General features: G+C 53.7%; 7 protein-coding genes across 7 annotated transcripts; 3 read left to right on the top strand and 4 right to left on the bottom strand.

Moving 5' to 3' along the window:
• Window positions 1-350: 350 nt before the first annotated feature.
• ASPACDRAFT_38880 (40S ribosomal protein eS28) lies at window positions 351-998 on the bottom strand (the record flags this gene model as incomplete). Its single annotated transcript, XM_020200524.1, has 3 exons — window positions 351-412; window positions 753-836; window positions 938-998. 3 exons carry the CDS (start codon window positions 996-998, stop codon window positions 351-353), a joined length of 207 nt encoding a protein of 68 aa, XP_020061647.1.
• A 356-nt stretch (window positions 999-1,354) lies between these two features.
• Window positions 1,355-3,094, top strand: ASPACDRAFT_74811 (ATP phosphoribosyltransferase). Its single transcript, XM_020204306.1, has 5 exons — window positions 1,355-1,535; window positions 1,644-1,678; window positions 1,818-2,306; window positions 2,370-2,507; window positions 2,565-3,094. The coding sequence occupies exons 1-5, from the start codon at window positions 1,519-1,521 to the stop codon at window positions 2,798-2,800; spliced, it is 915 nt and encodes a 304-aa protein (XP_020061646.1). The 5' UTR covers window positions 1,355-1,518; the 3' UTR covers window positions 2,801-3,094.
• A 3,371-nt stretch (window positions 3,095-6,465) lies between these two features.
• On the top strand, window positions 6,466-8,137 carry ASPACDRAFT_20629 (MFS transporter; the record flags this gene model as incomplete). The annotated part of the gene is made up of 5 exons (XM_020198962.1): window positions 6,466-6,560; window positions 6,611-6,673; window positions 6,728-6,842; window positions 6,901-7,218; window positions 7,286-8,137. 5 exons carry the CDS (start codon window positions 6,466-6,468, stop codon window positions 8,135-8,137), a joined length of 1,443 nt encoding a protein of 480 aa, XP_020061645.1.
• Window positions 8,138-9,071: 934 nt separating this feature from the next.
• Window positions 9,072-10,380, bottom strand: ASPACDRAFT_110749 (glutathione S-transferase). The gene is made up of 3 exons (XM_020195502.1): window positions 10,128-10,380; window positions 9,605-10,056; window positions 9,072-9,506 (listed from the first exon to the last, which is right to left on the bottom strand). Exons 1-3 carry the CDS (start codon window positions 10,163-10,165, stop codon window positions 9,088-9,090), a joined length of 909 nt encoding a protein of 302 aa, XP_020061644.1. The 5' UTR covers window positions 10,166-10,380; the 3' UTR covers window positions 9,072-9,087.
• Window positions 10,381-10,512: 132 nt separating this feature from the next.
• ASPACDRAFT_110746 (uncharacterized protein) lies at window positions 10,513-13,714 on the bottom strand. Its single transcript, XM_020195501.1, has one exon. The coding sequence runs from the start codon at window positions 13,278-13,280 to the stop codon at window positions 10,806-10,808; it is 2,475 nt and encodes an 824-aa protein (XP_020061643.1). The 5' UTR covers window positions 13,281-13,714; the 3' UTR covers window positions 10,513-10,805.
• A 379-nt stretch (window positions 13,715-14,093) lies between these two features.
• Window positions 14,094-15,406, bottom strand: dprC. The gene is made up of 2 exons (XM_020204305.1): window positions 14,555-15,406; window positions 14,094-14,480 (listed from the first exon to the last, which is right to left on the bottom strand). The coding sequence occupies exons 1-2, from the start codon at window positions 15,206-15,208 to the stop codon at window positions 14,337-14,339; spliced, it is 798 nt and encodes a 265-aa protein (XP_020061642.1). The 5' UTR covers window positions 15,209-15,406; the 3' UTR covers window positions 14,094-14,336.
• A 628-nt stretch (window positions 15,407-16,034) lies between these two features.
• On the top strand, window positions 16,035-17,173 carry ASPACDRAFT_38874 (NADP-dependent oxidoreductase; the record flags this gene model as incomplete). The annotated part of the gene is made up of 2 exons (XM_020200523.1): window positions 16,035-16,868; window positions 16,925-17,173. The coding sequence occupies 2 exons, from the start codon at window positions 16,035-16,037 to the stop codon at window positions 17,171-17,173; spliced, it is 1,083 nt and encodes a 360-aa protein (XP_020061641.1).
• Window positions 17,174-17,341: the final 168 nt, after the last annotated feature.

The following is a 17,341-nucleotide window of genomic DNA, read 5'->3' as shown; positions in this document are numbered from 1 at the left end:
CCAGGGTATAGCGAAGACCGTAGTGTATCAAAATTTGATCCATTTCTGCTCCAGATCGTGGGCCGCCTAATATCGTCCCTGGTATCTATCTCAAAGGTCCGGTGGATTTCAAATTTTTTTCCTTTTTGTATTTCAGGTTGATCTCGGTCTCGTTTGTTTCTTCTATGGAACCCTGGTATATCGGAACACAGAATGGTAACAAACGCAAATCATCACAACCCGGATGCCGCATCAGCCCATGAGATGTTTTTTATTGCCTTCCCGACCCCCAGAATCATTTCCAACGCAAGCAAGGGTACATAGCCTCGAGAGGGAAGAAGATAAGAAAATTCGGAGAGTTGAGGAGATTTTTAACGGAGGCGACGGGCCTCGCGTTCGGACTCGAGCAGGCAGAGGATGTCGTCGACCTTGACTGTAGATTGCGGAAAAAATAACCCGTGTTAGCCTTTCCCATATGCGATGTAAAGTTATAGTCGGATTGACTCTGGCGAAGACCCGAAATTCTTCTTTCCCGCCGGTCGAGAATATCCCCAAAACTTGTCCCGAGTAACCCCAAGTCGAATTTCCTGCCTACTTGTCGAACAACTTTCCCGTCTTCGTTGGCTGACTTCCCGATCGCGTTCCTCGTTTTTAATTCCAAGCTCTTTCTGTTTTGGGATATCTCTCTTGTCGGAGGGTCGGAGAATTCGGGTCATGCCGAGCGCAAGCGGATAACGAAAACAGAAGGATTGATCAGACGGAGAATCGCATACCAGGACCCTTGACGTTACGGATGATGCTGCGGGAGGTATCGTCCATGAACTCGACGCGGACCTGGGTGACACCACCACGGGAACCTGTTGTGAAATCGAGAGCAGTCAGCGTTGACCGCACAGCGAGAGAGGCGTTTTTGCGGCAGGGCGACTGCTGCCAGCGAAGCGGTTTATCGTCAACATACCGGTACGGCCGAGGACACGGGTGACCTTGACGAGCTTAGCAGGCTGCTTGGCGGAATCCATCTTGAGGTTGGGCGTGACGGCAGCAAAGGACTGACGGGATGGAGGTGAAGATGGCGAAGGGGGACCGGGTTGATAGAAGTTGAAGCCGCTCGGTGAAAATCGAACGGGATTGCGCGCTTGTGTGGGTTGCATTTCCCCTTTGGGAAAAAGACGAGGGCTCAGGGCTAGTGTTGCCTCGCCCGTCAGGCATGAATAGCTGGCCTGGTACATCAGGCACAAGCAGGAGGGGTACTGTGTGCCTCAGGCAGCAGAACATGCTCGCCCGGCGCTCTCCGTCTGTCTTTTCTGCCGCAATGATGTCCAAGTCGCTGCCCCGTTCCTCTGCTTTTCTCCTCTTCCTTTCCCCTCACCACCACGCCAACTTCACTCTTGTCAGAGTACTATTTTGCCGGATTGTATCCGCTTACTTCAGGTCTCTTTTGCTGTCCCCCAATTTGATCAATTGTTTCTCCATTCGGTGTCCTATTCACCCTTTACGCCCCGAGTAATTTACCCCGCGCATCACCGATCATCGACCGAAATGGATCTCGTCAACCAGTAAGTGTCAATTGGTCAACCAGCATGGTTCAAGCGCGAACCCCCAGACAACAAAATTACTGTTGATTGCTAGAACTGTCATCATGTTAACCTTTTTCTTTCAAACAGCCTCGAAGGAAGACTACTCTTCGCCGTTCCTAAGAGCAAGTGCCCGCCATGACTCACTCACTCCCCTTCGCCGCAAGAAGCCTCAATACCTTCCATGAGATCCATGAGATCCGAGCATTGGCTTGTTGCACCTGTACAAGAAACTTCAAGCTAATACTGTTCTTGCCTTTACAGAGGGTCGTCTTCAACAAGCTACCTTGGACCTCCTGGCTGGTGCCGACATCCAGTTCCGTCGCGAAACCCGCTTGGACATCGCCTTGGTGAAGAACTTGCCGATCGCGCTCATCTTCCTCCCTGCCGCTGATATCCCGACTTTTGTGGGCGAAGGGCGCGTGGATCTCGGTATCACAGGTCGCGACCAGGTTGCCGAGCACGATGCCCAGCTTCCCAGCGGTGAGGTTTCCGGCGTGGAGGAAGTGATGGACCTTGGCTTCGGCGCCTGCAAGTTGCAGGTTCAGGTTCCTGAGAAGGGCAACATCACGGAAGCCCGCCAGCTGGTGGGCCGTAACGTCGTTACCAGCTTCACCGCCCTTACCGAGGCCTTTTTCACCAAGCTCGAGGCTGAGGTTGAAGGCAGCCCGAAGACTAAGATCAAGTATGTCGGTGGCAGTGTTGAGGCTGCCTGCGCTTTGGGTGTGGCCGATGGTATCGTTGATCTGGTTGGTACGTGCAGGCTAGTATCACCTCGCTTGGAGGATGCAATAGCTGATCCGTGTTTCTGTATAGAATCCGGTGAGACCATGAAGGCTGCTGGCCTCAAGGCCATTGACACCGTTGTTGAGACCATCTCTGTGCTGGTCAAGTCCCGGAACACCCAGAATCCTCTGGTTGACCTGATCGCTTCCCGCATTCGTGGTGTTATCAGTATGTCTTTCCCCTTCGTCTTGGTGAATTAACCACTAACGGCTTTCTACCTCACAGCCGCCCAGAAGTACGTCCTGTGCCAGTACAACATCCCCCGCGCGGAATTGTCGACCGCCTCCAGCATCACTCCAGGCAAGCGCGCCCCCACGGTGACTGCCTTGGATCAGGATGGCTGGGTGGCCGTCAGCGCAATGGTTGAGAAGAAGAAGATTGCTACCGTCATGGATGAGCTGATTAAGGTTGGCGCCACGGACATTCTCGTCCTGAACATTGCCAACTCGAGAGCTGCCTAAAATGCTATGCCAATAAGTTCTGGGCAGCGCTTGTTTCATTCATTATTGGTTTTGAACGTTCATGATGATCTCCTTTTTGCATTGGGCGTGATATATTTATTTCTTAGTTTTACTTCCTCTTGTATGATTACCCAGCATTTTGTTCAAAATAGAAGGATTGGGTTCAAATTGTGAAGTGGTTGGTTAGGGATAAAGGCTAGACACTTATCGAGTTGATGATGATGATGATTTCATAGGCTTTGATTGAGTAGTTGGATGTTCTATGGTGGTGGCCTCTAACCGGGTCAATTTCTTACAAGCTTCAATGATATATACTTGTGCATTTAGTCACATATCCCCGCGTAGACTATTCCGGGCCCGTTACAATTGTCCAACCTTCATCTGAGTTTCTTCCACTTTTCCTCATAATTGACAGCTGTCCTGGAATTGAAACCTATTCAATAAAGAAATAATCCTGTGCCCACCTCACTCCCAGAGAGTGGAGAGAGGCACTTTTTTGTGGTGTCAAGGAATATCGGTGCCTGAAATCAAGGGCATACAATCATGTGCCATCCGAACGGCAAGTAATCAAACCGCAGCGGAGTTCAAGTCCACTTACCAGAGCTTGCGACGCAGTTCTATCAGTTCAACTGTCAACTGTGCTGCAAAATCACTTTCATATTGTATTGATGTTTCATACATTTGATCTGAACTTAAAGCATGGGGCTGAAGGCGAAAGTGAACCATCGCCGAGCCGCAATGATCGTGTTCGCAAAGCATGTGAGCTATGTCGACAGATGAAGGTCAAATGCGACGGGACCCATCCCTGCAAGCATTGCTCTCATTCTTTCCATGGTAGGAGCTTATCAAGCCTCGAGGACTGTCAATAAGCCTAAAGGCTCGTTGCAAAGCAACCTATGTATAACATACTAATAACCAAAGAGTGCATCTATCGCGTTACACATCGGAAAAGATACGCCGACCCGGACCACAGAACTTTTGCCAGACCAGGCAAGAAGCCGAGCTTACAGAAGAGCTCAAACCATTTCGATGACTCTGATGCAGACGCTTCGCAGGTTGCTGCTTGTCAGCCAGACACGCCGGAAGTCATGCATGAAGTCGATAGAGAAGAGGGCCGGCTGGAAGCACGACACCATGGGTCTTCCGGAGAGCGGTCTTTTATAGAACGACTGAAGCTAGAACTCGGAGACTCCCCAGGCATCGACTTTGAAAGCAGATTGCGCGTGAAAGAGCGACTGGCTCCCAGGCTGTTCCTGCTAGGAGCCCCAAATTGCTTATCGAGGACTTCTGCGCCTCTCCCACAGCGCGAAAGGGCACAGATCCTAGTCAACCAGGCTTTGGATGCGCACTTACTCTACAATGCTCTGCATCGTCCCACCTTCACTTCTGTCTTTCAGTTGTTGTACTCTCTCGATAGAGAAGACTACGGAGAGACAGAGATTAACCACTTTCCCCTCCTCTACTCTCTGATGGCGGTAGGCTGCCTGTTTGAAAAACACAACGAACATGACCCCGCGGAGCCATTAGGGGGCTCGCTTGCTGAAGGGTGTGTTGCCTCCCACGGAAACAGATCTACTGACCACATATTGACTATAATAGTTTGAAGTATTTTGAAATCTGCCGCGATATGGTTGACCTCGAAGCTTGTGATAATCTTTTTGCCATGCAGGCCATTTTCTTCATGAATATCTTTCTCATCAGTACATGTAGATTATCCCGATGCTACACCTATGTTTCTCATATGCTTTCCTTGGCTTTTCGCATGGGCCTGCACCGTCCCGGTAAGACAGATAGTCCGGTCGTTGTCGAGACCAAACGATCTCTTTTCTGGGCTATATGGCAACTTTTGGTCACTTTAGCTTCCATGTGCGGCCTCCCAAAGCCTGTACCTGCTGATGAGATAGGGATGGATTATCCCGAGGCTATAGTTGTCAGTGTCCAGCCAGATCGAGAAAGGGTAGGGGCTAAGGAGAGTGTTCAGGTCACAGAAACGATACCGAGTCATCTGAGTTACCTGAAACTTCATGAGGTTCTTTACAGAGTTGTGAAGAGCCTGTATCCTCCAAGCACTATGCAGCATCGGGATGCGAGCGAGTTATTGAAGCACTTTGTCACCAAGGATACTATTTTCAAATTCGAGGACGAGCTACGGAGATGGGCCAAGCACCTTACAATTCGTGACATACTAGCAAAACATGAGGACAGTCGCTGGTCCCGAAGGTAAGGGAGACTGGAAGTTTGCAAAGCCATCAACTGTACGAAAACGCTCACAAGCTACAGGGCGGAGTACGAACTCTGCATGACCTTTGCTCATACTCAAGTCTACCTATACCGACCGTTCATGCACTACCTACTTTAAAGTCACAACAAACAGCAAGAAGGCCGAAATTATGCACTGGCCGGGATTCGTGCAAGCTGTAATATCATCCGTCTTGCGCAGGATATGCACCGCCATGATCTTCTATTTGGATCGCAGTGGCGAGTGGCACATATGATCTCGACATCTGCACTCACACTTCTGTACGTTCTTCTTATCGATAAGACCTCTAAAATGGTGCGATACCTTGAGGCCGAGCTGGATATAGCCAGGGCCATGCTTATCACTCTTCGACCTTATTGTATCCACTCGCAACGTACGCACATCGCCTTGACGGTATGCTATGTTCTATGAAGCAATTTCTCCATTGAGGCTGATAAATTTGACTAGGTGTTGACGACTGCACTCTCCCAAGGGTCAAAATTGCAAGAGCTGGCGAGTGCAGGTGACCAAGCTAGTCTCGCAGGGGAATCTACCTACCTAGAGACGATTGATTTGGTAGCGAGGACATTTGCCAATCAGTCCAATCGAGAAGAAATATGCCGAGCACACATTGAGAACCCAGTAATCGGTCAAGAGCCTAGGTCTTTACGGTATCCATGGGATGAAATTGTACATACCCAACCGCCTGCAGCCAACGCAGCTCCACAGCAGAACAGTGGACACTATGGAATCTCATCCACCCCCGTTTCTGCGCAGTTTTTGCGTGAGGGGGATACTGCGACAATGCGAGGAATCACAGATGTCCCGCAAGAACCCTTCCCGACGCAGTCTGAGACCGTGCATCTTGGAGCAGGCATAGGCACAGTTGAGAGCGCAAATATTATGGAGGCACGACCCTATGTGGACCAGCAAATTTATGAGCAGTTTGACTACTATACGCAGTCGGCCGGCTACGAAGACATTGATTTCGACGGGGACGAGAGCTTCTACCCTTTCAGTCTCTATATCTCAGGTTTATAGTTCGAGAAAATATTGTGCCTCCACTTTTTAGAATTGACGGTGTTCGTTACGAATTTTTATAGATATTATCCAGTCGGACCCGGGGGCGTCAAAGGATAAGGGCAGAAAGACGCTAACCCAAACTTCGGATCTCATGCCCATTACGGAAGTGCCTTCTATTGCCCATGCAAACCTATCATTGCCCTTTCGAGTCATGGATCGATGTTATCTGCAGAATAAAAAGAGCCATGGACCCAAACAGACAATTTTAGGATTGATGAATTGTTTCACTACTTTCACTGAAGTGGTGCTAGAGAAGACCCGACATCTCCGCGTCATGAAAGAACAGGAGAATGTGGTGGTGTCTCTGGAAGACAAGCCAGAAAAGCAGGAACTAGGTGCTGAAATGTCCTTAAGTCAAGCCAGAGAGGAGTATCCAGTGACCGACCTGAGCATAGGAGTTGTTGGGTGGGAAAGTCAGGAAGACCCTTCGAATCCGAGGTAGGTAATGGCTACACCTGTTTTGAACAGCGGCGCTGAGTGTATGATAGGAACTATCCGGCATCTCGAAAGTGGTTTTTGCTGGCTTTGATTAGCATGATCACGCTAGTTAGGTACACTATCACCTTACCGCATACTCCCAGACTTATGACTTACTCTTCCGATAGCCCGTTCGCATCCTCTATGTTTGCCTCAGCTGCAGTGTTTGCTGGAGAAGAATTTGGGAATACATCCTCGATCGAACAGACTTTTTCCGTGACGGGCTACCTGTTTGGCTATATTGTACGTGGTCTTGTACTCTCCTAAGCTCATGTTTAGAGTGCTTACCAGACTTGTATAGGCCGGACCTCTTCTATTTTCTCCGTTGAGCGAGATGTTCGGCCGTACAGTCGTTCTCAACATTGCAACGACCTGTTTTGTTCTGTTCCAAATCGGCTGCGCGCTGGCCCCTTCCATCCGAGCATTGATCGGCTTCCGACTTTTGACGGGCATTGGTGGCTCAGCATGTCTTGCTACAGGCGGCGGAGTCGTTTCCGATCTGTTCGTGGCTGAAGAGCGAGGCCTTGCCATGTCGATCTATCAGGCCGGTCCATTGTTCGGACCCGTCCTCGGGCCCATCTGCGGGGGATTCATTGCCGAAAGAGCCGGATGGCGATGGGTAGGTGACTCGATACATTCGTCTCTCTTGCTTGCATGCGCGCGCCATATCTAAGAGCAGAGTATAGGTCTTCTGGGTCCTCGTCATAGCCGGTGGGACATTAACCTCCCTTGCCGTGATTTTCAATCGTGAGACAAACCCCTCGGTCCTCATCCGCCGCAAGACTGCAAGGCTGCAAAAAGCTCTCGGCCGATCCGATCTGCGGAGCTGTTTCGATGCGCAAGGCGACAAGCTGAAGCTGCCCTTATCCCGCAGGTTGTCCATGCCTCTCCAACTACTATTTCGATCCCCGATCGTCTCGATGATCGCCGTCTACATCGCCGTCGTCTACGGATGCCTTTATCTCCTCTTCACCACCATCACCTATGTCTTCCAGAGTACATACCACTGGAGCCTCGACATCAGCGGGTTAGCCAATCTCGGGATTGGGGTGGGCTTCCTCACGGGCCAGCTCGTCTTCGGTCTGCTGAGCGACCGCACGATCGCGCGGCACAAGCAGCGCAACCACGGCGTCTACGAGCCCGAGATGCGGCTGTCCCTGAGCATCTACTTTGCGATCTGCGTGCCGGTCTCCTTCTTCTGGTACGGCTGGTCCGTGCAAGCGCAGACGCACTGGATCGTGCCGATCATCGGGCTCTTTCCCTTCGGGTTCGGGATCGTGGGCATCTTCGGCACGCTGCAGACGTACATCATCGACTCGTACCCGCGGTATGCCGCCTCCGGGACCGCGGCCGTGACCGTGACGCGCTCGTTGCTGGGGGCCTTGCTGCCCCTGGCCGGGTCGCCCATGTATGCGGCTTTGGGCTATGGGTGGGGGAACTCCTTGCTGGGGTTTGTCACGTTGGCGCTGCTTCCATTGCCCATCGTTTTCGGTCGCGTTGGCAAGGGTCTCAGGCAGCGTTTCGCTGTGGATGTGTGATCGTGGGGTGTGGTTAGACCCGTCTTGCAGTTATCGGGATAGATGATTATGTGGGCACACGTTTTGGTTGTGGTTGCTAGTAGGGTGGCAGCTGTACCAGTCTATGCTTGAGTAGAGTAGCCTAGAATGACAAAGGGAGGATGGATGGGTGTTTATGAGTGATCGAAAGGCATGTCCTGTCATAGCTCTTTGATCCTACTCCACAACCTAAGAATAGCAACTTCACAGAAGTCAGACATGAAATCTGTAGCTCGACCCCCTACCAGCGTAATCCTCAGATTTCCCTGTCATCCCCAGTATTTCCCTTCAAAATGAGCGATCCTAGTTTCAATCTAACTAGACCTCTGTACCCTTGATCTAGAGCTTCACAGCTTATCTTGGCACCCACCGAAAGGATGCATTATACCCGCACGTACGACAAGTCAGCAAGTAAGCCGTGGAGCAAGCCATAAGGAACACTCGAGCAATGCTTACTCGTTCTAGGCCGGAACTCTGACGGCTTGTTCGCGAAAAGGGAAGCATGTGTAGACCGACCAACCCTGATCTCGGGGGGTTCCCCCGATATTGAGGTTAGCGCCACGCTAACCCTAAATTCGGGATCTTCAACAAGCTCCGGGCTAAGTATGAGAGATAGGTCATGAGTGGCCCACCGCAACAGCCAGCGACCATTAATATGGTCCTTCTCCACAGACAGTTCAAGCGAGAGGGAACGCATACTGACACTGAGTTTCTATGCTTGACGGATGTACAGCAGAGAGGAGATGTCCTTCGATTACTATAGCTCCGCGCCCAGGCGGCCTTGCCTGGAGAATCACAGCTATCAACCCCACCCAACAAGAAATCTATAATGTAGTACTGTACTCAGCACTCCAGCCTTCAGTTTCGAATACCTCCACCCCACCACTGGCCCTCGACACACCCAACAACTACCCTACATCCACATAACCGCATCAAAAAGGCCTATACTCCTGCCCCTCCACCTCTTCCAAAACCTGCACAGCCCTCCGATACCCCTCCATCCCCCTCAAACCCTTGACATACCCCCGCAACCGCGGAAACCGGTCCGGATCGATCGCCTTGATCTCCTCCGCAATCACCAACGGATAACTCATGAGGATATCTGCTGGTGTGAACTGCGTACCGGCGAGGTAGGCAGGGGCAGGGGCAGCAGCAGCAGCAGCAGCAGCAGCAGCACCACCACCACCACCACCACCAGCCGCAGCCCCCTCCCCCGCGATCCTCTCCAACTGCGCCTCCAAAAACCCAAAATGCGTCTCCAGGTTCGGCCGCGTATACTCCTTATTCACGATGCCCGGCACGATCCCGAGCACGGGTTTGACGAAGAACGGCGCGGGGGCGGTTTTGACCACTACACCCATCCCAGCCCATCCCAGCCACAAACTGTCAGCGATCTGTACTTCCCATCCTCTCCCGGGTTTTCTTCAGAAGAAAGGGGGCAAAACAAACCATCCATCAAAATCCGCATCACAACCAACGGCATCAAACTCCCCTCCGCATAATGCATCAGATACCGGTAGCGCAGCCACGCCGCCGTCTCCCCGCCGGGTTGGTTCTCGCGGCCGGCGGTCCAGCGCGGTGGGAGAGTCAGTTTGGTGGGAGGGTGCTCCGCACCCGTAGCCGGTGGGTGTAGGAAATGATCAACCAGATACTCGATGATGGCGGCGGATTCGGCGAGGATTAGCGAGGGTGGTTGTTGTTGTTGGTGGTGGTGGTGGTGGTGGTGGGCTGACGCGGGCGGCGGCGCGATGCTGAGCACGGGGGCTTTGCCGAGCGGGTGCAGGTGCTTCAGGGAGGCCGGGGCGCGCTGCGTGGCGTCGCGTTTGTACGGTTGGATGTCGTAGGCGAGGCGCAGTTCTTCAAGGAGCCAGAGTATGCGTTGGGAGCGGGAGCGTTCGAGGCTTTGAGTTTCCCAGGGGCCGGGGTTAGGGGTTGGGGAGGGTTATGGAGAGAGGAAATGCAGGGAACTCACGAGTGGAGGATGATCTTGGCGCCGCGGTTGGCGGACATTGTGTTTGAGCGGATGGGGTTTGGGGTCTGGGGTTTGGGGTTTGGGTTTGAGGTGGTTGGATGGTCTAACTTTGAATGAATTGCAGAAGCCTGGAGGGAGGAAAGAAGAGGGGAAAGGGACTGTAGTTTATGGTGTTTTCGCCGAGTAAGCTTGACTTCCTGCTGTCATCAGCTCGCCTTGGGCTAGACTGGATTGGTCCTGTCGGAGATCCTTCCTCAAGTACAGGAGTGTACTGTACATCGTACCATTGCGCGGCTGGATCGGGCTCGGTAAGCGCTAACCACGTGGCTGGCGTCATTATCCTCGGCCTTGAACTTTCCAAGTATTCGATGCTAATGAATCGATTGGCGAGCATAACGACTGAGGAACTGATTGTGCAGTGTATACAGTATATGGCTCCGATATAAATGTAAATATGTACAGTATATAAAAACAGCATAGTACAGAGAGGAGAGTCAGGCCAATATGCACAGGTCAAGCCGCGGACAGGTCCAAACATCCGCTTAGATCACTTTTCATTATGTCATCCATCATAGTCATAAACAATAAATAGGAAGAGGGTATCGAGTCTAAGATGCTCCCAGTAAGCAATATGTGCGTCTAATGAAGGGGCGAGGGGTATAGGCAAAAGACAATGAATCAAGACGGAGAGCCAGGGGACTGCCCCAGTCCCACTCCTTCTCGGCGACCCCGGATCAACGCCTGCAGGCATTGGCCCACACCTTCCAGATCTCCCAAGAGACCGACATGGCCTCGTTCGCTTTTGACCAACCCCCCCTTGATGACACGGTATCCGGAGGGTAGCATGGCCGCCGACGCCAGACACACTCCGTCTCCCGCGGCAAAGGCCAGGTCGTCGTACGCATCTTGCCGTTTGATGGCCTCCCGCGAGGCGACTCGCGCGCCGTATAGCGTGGGCACGGACTTTCCGTACAGCACGGCGAACGGCGGATACCGATTGTTCGCTTGATGCGCGGCATCGAAGACCAACTCTTCCTTGAAGCGTCGCACCTCGGCGAGAGTGCGCTCGAGGTAGGTAATAGCGGTGGCCCGCGGGATGGTCACGGCGGTGGTGACCTTGGTGTTGCTCGAACCGCGTAGGTTAGAGTTGGGGCCAATGGCCCCTTCGACGGCGGGAGGGGCCACAGGGGCGGGTTTCAACGCCGCTGCGGTCGGTGGGTTGGCACTCTGATTCGGTGCTGGCTTGTAAGAGTTGGATGCCTCGCCGCCGTCAGATGAGGAAGCCGATCCACTGCTCGGAAGGCTTTCTTTGCTGTTTAGGACGGTTGAGAGACGTTTGCTGATAAGAGGGAGGTTGTCTTTCACGAAGCCCCGGCTGGGGCTACTCACCGGCAGGGCCGGGTTGATGCACGGTGATAGTCGATACTCATCCCAGGTTTGCGCGTCGAAGAAGTCGACCCGATATTCTTCTTTGGTGCGCTGGTCGATGAAGCAGTGCCCGTCCTCGGGTAGCAAGGCAAAACTGGTGCGGAAGGTGAAGTTGACCTGAGCCGTCAAGACACGCGAACTCAGCAGCACATCGTCGCCGTTGCGCAACGGCCCGAGGATGTTGACGCAGTGCTGCGGAACTCCAGCGTATAAGACTCCAGCGAACAATTCGGGCCGCTGGTTGACGGCATGTCTTGTGATCAGCCCTCCCAGGCTGTGAGCGATCACGTATGCCCCGCGCTTTTCATGGGGCGTGCCCGGGGCATTGCTTGGAAGGCCCTCCAGAAACTTGATCAGCCGTTTAGCCAGGAGGTGCGGACTCAGACGCCAGTCGTAGCCGTAATCCCAGACGCGCAGATCCCCGCGCGTCGAGTTGGGACACTTCTGCAACCGCTTCATCAGGCGGCGACAGATGTCCACGGGCCCGACATGCGACAAGACTCCGGACGGAATGATGGTCTCCTCCATCCGTTCCTCGTCTTCCGGGTTCAGACCCACCTCGAGGTCGACTTTGCGCAAGTTCAAGCCGACCTTCATCGGTACCCACAATTGGCGCTGCGGAGGTTTGGCAGAACGCAAAACTGAGCCCCGATAGCCTCCTAGAATGACAACGTCGCCCGTCAGATCATCCATAGCGTCAGCTAGGCGAGGGTGCTGGGCACTGGAGCTAGATCGCGGGGAACGGGTGCGTGGTGGTGGTGGCAGCGACGAGGGTCCCGTCGGGTCAGCTGGCGGTTGCTCATGCGGCGCAGCAGGCTCCTCCTCGTGGACCTTTCGGGGATGGGAGACCTCGGAAAGGAAAGGCCGATAGCCCCAGTCGCTGCGGAGATCTTGCAGGTGCAGGGTGGGCATGCTTAAAAGACGACTGCTGGAGTCCTGCAGACTGTCCTTGATGGCCTTGAAGCGGCTATTTACCTGGGAATGAATATGCTCATAACGGGGACGCTGCTCCAGCGAGGAGGCCGTGGAGGAGCGTCGCAGATAGAGCGACTGATCAGAGGATGAGCGCCGCAACATCGGCGGCACTTTGCCCGAGACGGCGGCACTTGGCCGCCGTGCATACGAATGGCGGGCGGCGGTGGCCCCCGCCAAAGGCTTGAGATCGGAGATGGGCTCGTCCGTAGACTCGTCGGTCAAAGATCGTCTCTGCGCCGGCCCGGGAGCGGGCTTGACGGTGCGTGGAGCTGGCTGGCTGGCGATGCGTTTCGTCCACGAGTCCGGTAGGAACTTCTTCAGACGAAGATTGGTGATGGAGTCGCCAGACCAGGCCCGAGGGCGCAGCGGCAGACTGGTCTTGAGGAGAGAGCGCGTAAAGCTGCTCCGATGGTCTTTCAGCTTGTCCTTGGCACCTCGCGCGGGATGCGGTTGCGCCGGATGTGGTTGCGAGGATTGCAGTTGTTCGGGTTCTTGGGTGAGATGGCTAGCAAAGAGACCACTGTCGGTTTCGGGAGAGTCGGGAATGGCATCAAAGTATCCGCCCTGCTGGTTCATCACGCGGGATTTCTCGGCAGCCGGCGTGCGACGGGCCTTCATGCGACTCTGGGTTCGACTGATACTGACCCCGACCATATCGTATGCTTCATCTTCTCGGGTGGGATCGCGAAGAGATGGGTCTTCGCTATCGGAGCTGGTATGACCACCAGCCGGTTGCATGTGCACCGTCATGGTGCTGTTGGATGCTATGAGGTTGTTGAAGGAGAGAATCTACCCATTGAGGGGCGGGCACCAATAGATAAGAAGGGGATTGGAGAAGCAACGACGCAATAGCTTGCACGGATTCAAGCAAGTCAACAGAGGCTCCATGTGAAAGTGGATGATGATGGGAGGGGCGAGGAGGAAAAGGTGAAGCTAAAGTAGAACTACGGAGCCGTCGGAGGTGGAGCCATCGCTAGCTAGTTTATTGATTAACGATAGAGGGATAGAATCAATAAGAAGCAGCAAGGAGAGAAGAACGGAGGAGTAACTGGGATCGGAAGATAGGGGGGCAAATCTGAATCGGAGGAGAGAATAACCTAGCAGTTCGGAAGATGATGTAAAAGCGAAGAGAAAAGAAAAAAGAAAATAAGAGCAAAGTAAGAACGAGTACGAGTAGTTGGAGAAGAAAAAAAAAAAAAAAAACCGGAACGAAAAACGAGAGAGAGAGCAAGAAAAGAAAACGGTTCCACCGGCACAGCCCCGGGAGGGCCGGAAGGCTGAGAAACCACTCAGTCGACAGTGGATCAGGGCGAAGCTTTCCTTCCCCCCCCGTCATCTGAATGATCGTTTGGTAAGACATCTTAAGTTCGACATCTTAGAGCAGATGCTATGTATTAATAGTAATGGTAAGCTGGTAAACTGGCGAAGGATTCAACTCAGCCGAGTTTCATGCTGCATAAGGAAGAGCCGACTTTGGCGATGACCCAGTCCGTAACATTAGCTACAAGCTACCTCGTGCGCCAAGGAAATACGAACACTCTGCTTCATTATACATACACAGTGCACATATCATATACAATTATACATCCTTAGTACAGTACAAAGAAAGTACTGTACGTGGTTACTCATTACACCATCACAATCGAAAATCGACATAATTGTTGGCTACAAAAGGCAGCCATCTGGCTGGATCCACTCTATCGACTAATCAAAGAAAAGAATCAAGCAACAAGCATCAGTCGTATCATCGTAATCGCATAAAAAAAATCCCGAACTAGAAGTCCCGAACTGGGGGCCAATTTTGTTTCAGTGCGAACGCCCAAATCGCCCCGTTTCAATTTCTCGCTCGCCCTTGTCCGCAATGGCTGCGTTCTTGGCCGCACCCTGATCGTGGCCAAAGGCTGAGTCGACAGCTGCGTTGAGTCCACCGCGGAGCGATTCCCCGACCCCCTGTTTGAATGACCCCGTCAGCTTCTGCACAAGTACAAGGCTGCAACCAGTGGCTATCGAGATTAGTGACTTACGTGGATCCCCGCTGCTACCGATTTAACCCCGCGCCCGACATTCTCGCCCGTGCGCGCCGACTGACCGCCAGCTGTGGTTGTTCCAGCTGTAGTTGTGCCAGCTGTGCCAGTAGTAGGAACAGTGTTGGTGGTGTCAGCGGGGGCGGTAGCGGTGATACTAGGATTAGCACCGCCGGCCGCCCGCGTCCCCTGGCTAGAGGAAGGCACCGTAGGCTGATAGCCTACTCCGCCCGCGGTGCCGGTGCCTGTCGTATCGGTCGGTTCGCGCATCGCACCGGAGCCCGACTGGTTTGTGGATTTGGTGGATTTCTCCCCCGTGCGGCTGTCCACGCGAGGGTCCAGCTTATTCAGCAGCGAGGAGCTGTGCGGCCCCCGCGTCGAGGTGCCCGAAGTTGAGGTGGTTGCGGTCCCCGCGGTGGCCTGCGGGTGCACGTTGCCCGTGGTGGTCGTGCCGGGGGCGTACTGGGCGCGGTTGTTCAGGTCACTGTCGACTCGGGGATCGGCCTTGTTGGCCATGTCGGAGCCATGCGGACCAGCAGTGGTCGGGGCCGGGCCGGTCCTGGCATCGCCTGTGCTGGTGATACCAGCTTGGGTAGCCGTGCCGGTGGCTGCGGCGTTGGTGTCGAAGTATGGGGTCTGCGAAGTAGTATTCATCGTGATGGTAGGTAAAAGGTGATGGGTTATTCAAATTCAAGCTTCGTTAGTCCACTCCACCTGTCACTTTCTGGACGTTATATAGCCATCGTCGAAGGCAAAATGAGCGACATCGACATCATCGCGCGAGCCGGTGACGTCAATTTGATCACAAAGTGTCGTCCCCTGGGGCAAGTTCCTCCAGACCGTGGGTTGGGAGAGATGTGACCAGTCAGACAAAGGCCCTGTGCCATGGCTTGGTGGATCGACAGTCCCTTCTTCAGATGAGCGACACGATGACCTAAGGTAGGCTTGCAGTGCTGCATTTCAAGAGTGCTTAACATACAGTCTGGAAGTACTCATAGATACTTGGAGCAGCCGATCAGGTGATCTATCTTATCGATTAGAGAGGAATGATGTCATGGACGGGCATAGCGAGAAGATACGTTATGCTGGCTTGTGCTGACTTAGTCATAATCATCTAATTATGCACCACTTTTCTTCACGACTGCAATTCCACTCTCGATACAAACTAAAGCTGTTGTCTCCTCTTCGTATCAAGATACTGTTTTTCTCTATAAAGGGTCCGAATTCTCGTTTTTCCAATTCTCAGCACTAATCCCCAGATGTCAAACCCCCACCTCGGCTGTGCGACCCTCTGGTCGGACATCTTACCTCAAAGAGCTTCTTCTCCATGAGCCGAGGTTCAATCCATTCCAATCCATAATCTGAGCCGACGACCCCCTTCGACCTTCCTCCTCGCCATCTCTGTTGCCTTTCCATAAAGACCAACTCCGAAAGATACCCACAATCCCATCCTCATCCAAAAAAAAGTCACCCACCCATAATGCCTCTCACCAACCGCCAACTGATCTACACCAACCCGCCGAAGGCGGCCATCGACCCCTCGCTCAACGGCACCGGCACCTTCACCCTGAAGACCACGACCCTCCCCGACGATGTGCCGCTGAAGGACAATCAAGTGCTCGTGCGCATCCACTACCTGGCCCTGGAGCCGGCGATGCGGCAATGGCTGACGGCGAAACGGTCGTACATCGCGCCCGTGGAAGTCGGCAGCGTGATGCGCGGGCAGAGCATCGCCCAGATCCTGCGGGTCAGCCCGGCGCTGGCGGGCACCTACAAGAACGGGGAGTGGGTGGCGGCGCACTCTGGGTGGCAGGAGTACGCGATCCTGCCCGCGAAAGCGATCGAGAAGATCACCATCCCGGCCGGGTGCCAGCCCACGGACGCGCTGTCCGTGCTGGGCATGACGGGGCTGACGGCCTACTTTGGCATGACCGAGGTCGGCCAGCCGCAACGCGGCGATACGGTCGTCGTGTCCGGTGCGGCGGGCGCCACGGGCATGGTAGCGGGGCAGATCGCGCGCATCAAGGGTGCGAAGCGCGTGATCGGCATCGCCGGCAGCGCGGACAAGTGTCGGTTCCTGCGCGAGGAGCTGGGGTTCGATGCTGCCATCAATTACCGGGATGCGGACTGGCGCAAGCAGCTTAAGGAGGCGACTCCGGATTATATTGATGTGTATTACGACAATGTGGGTGGTGAGATTTTGGATGCGTGTCTGTTCCGCGCGGCGAAGGGGGCCCGGTTTGTCATTTGCGGCGCTATTAGCCAGTACAATGTCGAGAAGCCCCAGGGGCCGAAGAATTATCTGATGGTCATTGTGAGTATCCTGGCAAGCGGTGCTCTGGAAGGATGGCGGTTGCTAACGAGACACAGTCGCAACGGATCACTATGCGCGGGTTCATTGTGTTTGACTACGCCGACAAGTACCCGGCTGCGCTGAGGGAGTTGGGCACGTGGTTGAGCCAGGGGAAGATCAAGCGGAAGGAGCACATCGTGAAGGGGGGATTGGAGACCACGCCCCAGGAGTTGATCAATCTATTCAATGGTGTGAATACGGGTAAGATGATGGTGGAGGTGGTGCCTGAGAGCGAGGCGATCAAGGTGGAAAAGGCTAAGTTGTAGACCGAGGGATTGCATCACAGTAACTTACAAGCAGGCGTACTCAAGAAATCAGAGATAATATGATACCCTTAGGCACTAGCTAGGAGTCAACCCCAGCGCCACATTCCATTATCGACATAATAAGACATTCTCGTAAAAAGACATTAATTATTTCCACACACTCGGCCA

The sequence above is a fragment of the Aspergillus aculeatus genome, assembly GCF_001890905.1.
Source record: "Aspergillus aculeatus ATCC 16872 unplaced genomic scaffold ASPACscaffold_1, whole genome shotgun sequence".
Taxonomy (NCBI): Eukaryota; Fungi; Ascomycota; class Eurotiomycetes; order Eurotiales; family Aspergillaceae; genus Aspergillus; species Aspergillus aculeatus.
This window is presented reverse-complemented; position numbering and strand designations above follow the sequence as displayed.